This window comes from Emiliania huxleyi (assembly GCF_000372725.1).
Source record: "Emiliania huxleyi CCMP1516 unplaced genomic scaffold EMIHUscaffold_4221, whole genome shotgun sequence".
In the NCBI taxonomy this organism is placed as follows: Eukaryota; Haptophyta; order Isochrysidales; family Noelaerhabdaceae; genus Emiliania; species Emiliania huxleyi.
In genome coordinates this window covers 1-1766 of record NW_005198812.1, presented here as the reverse complement: position 1 = coordinate 1766, position 1766 = coordinate 1, and the positions used below count along the sequence as shown (strand labels likewise).

The window sequence follows — 1766 nt, the reverse complement described above, 5'->3', positions numbered from 1 at the left end:
GCCTCGAGCAGAAAGCTGGCGCGCAGCCCGCCCGACATGTGCGCGTGGAGGATGTAGAGCGCGCTGTTCTGGGCGAGGAGGAAGGCGTTCTCGCCCCAGGTGGAGAACGGGTAGCCGAGCGGCAGAAAGTAGCTCACGTTGACCAGCGTCGCCACAAACTCAAACAGGACGGAAGCGTGCGAGATGCCCGCGACGCTGCCAGCCCGGTGGATCTTGAGGATCTGGGGCAGCTTGACGAGCGCGCTGCCAGCGATCACGGCGTAGCCGATCGCCTTGCTGACGAAAAGTTTTGGGCACTCGGTTTCGAGGAATGCAGTGGTGTTATTGAGTAGTTGCTGGAGACAGTCGTCCATGCCGGCGTTGTCGAATAAAGAATTCTTGATGCGCCTGGAGGAGAGGGGAGCCCCCTCGGATGGGGGGTGGGGAGATCGGGCGGAGGAGCCCTGAGTGGCGATGTCGGGTGAGAGTGTACGTCATGCTCGTGTCTAGTGTCTGGTGTTTACTAGCTCCGAGTAGAGGAGGCGTTCCGCCGCTAGGGGACACCCAAAGCGCAGAACTAACCCTCGGAGACCCGTGTTTACTTTAAGGCCCTTGCCCTGCGAATGCGCACCCCCCCTAGCTAGGGGTCAGGGCTCTCTAGCCCGTAGCCCGATCCCGATCATCCGGCCCGCTGGATGCGCTTCTCAGCTCACCGGCCCTGGATGTGAGGCTACCGACTGCACTCCAAGTGCTCCAAGTGCAATCATAATCAGAGAAATATCTGCCCTCATAACGCCGGAAACCCAACAACACCTCATCCCCGGTTACGTTTCTTTCTTTCGAGCTCGCCCCAGCCTTGATGGCCATGCGCGAAGCGCCTCACCATACTCGAGTAACGCGCGATGCGCCGTCGCGGCCGCCTTTCCTGCACGGCTAGTTGAAGATGCCATCTAGGATGCCATTGGCGTATCGCGCTGTCTCTTGTGGCCCGCGGGGAATGATGGTCGTCCGCAGCTCGCCACCATCGACAAGGAAGTTGTAGAGCGTGTTGTGGCGGCCGCGCAGGTCGGCGGAGCCTCCGTAGGCAAAATTGATGTGCGGGTCCCGGAAGACATTGCTCTCGAGACACGGGTCTTCCGAGGCCAGCGGCGCAACCAACAGCGGCAGCATTGCCCGCCAAAGGTCGCCTCGGCGGCCCACGATGCGCTTGGAATTGTGTGGTCAAGCCGACGGGCGCTTGCGGCTTGCACGTTGGGTCCAATTGCAAACCGACCGCTTGTGCGAATCTTTGTGTCTCCAAGTGCTGTGTTTGTAAAATCTGCTGAAAGCGAACCAATGGCTTACTTAGACAAAGAGCAGAATTCTCCTGGTAAATCAATTTTTCGGGCTCTGAGCCGAGTCCGAGGCTGGTTTTGTTGGGGCCAAAATCAGCAAAATCGCGGCAAAAAAAACGCAAAGAGCGACATAATCTGAAAATCCACGTTCGGATCGCTCCTCATCGCAAACCCCGTCAGCAGTTCACCCCTACGGGTATGTTCGTAAGAGCTACATACACTGAAAATCCCCGGAGAGAGATATTTTGCCAGACAGATGAAAGCAGACGTCTGCAAACCTTGCAAACACCTATCTCAAACTTCTCCCACATTTTTAGTTTCCAAAAAATTAGGACTGCCGAGGGCGGAGGGTTGGTTAAGTCTTAAGAGGGTTGTGGGCACTCTGTTTTTTGTTTGTGGGCGGGAAACTTGACATCTGGAGACACGTACGTACGACAAACTTGGTGGCACAAG

At 57.0% G+C, this 1766-nt stretch overlaps 1 protein-coding gene across 1 annotated transcript; it reads right to left on the bottom strand.

Annotated features, from left to right (window-relative positions):
- Positions 1–68: 68 nt before the first annotated feature.
- On the bottom strand, positions 69–353 carry EMIHUDRAFT_78486 (hypothetical protein; the record flags this gene model as incomplete). The annotated part of the gene is made up of 1 exon (XM_005769433.1): positions 69–353. A coding segment is annotated over one exon (285 nt), but the record flags the coding sequence as incomplete, so codon positions are not given.
- Between the last annotated feature and the right edge of the window lie 1413 nt (positions 354–1766).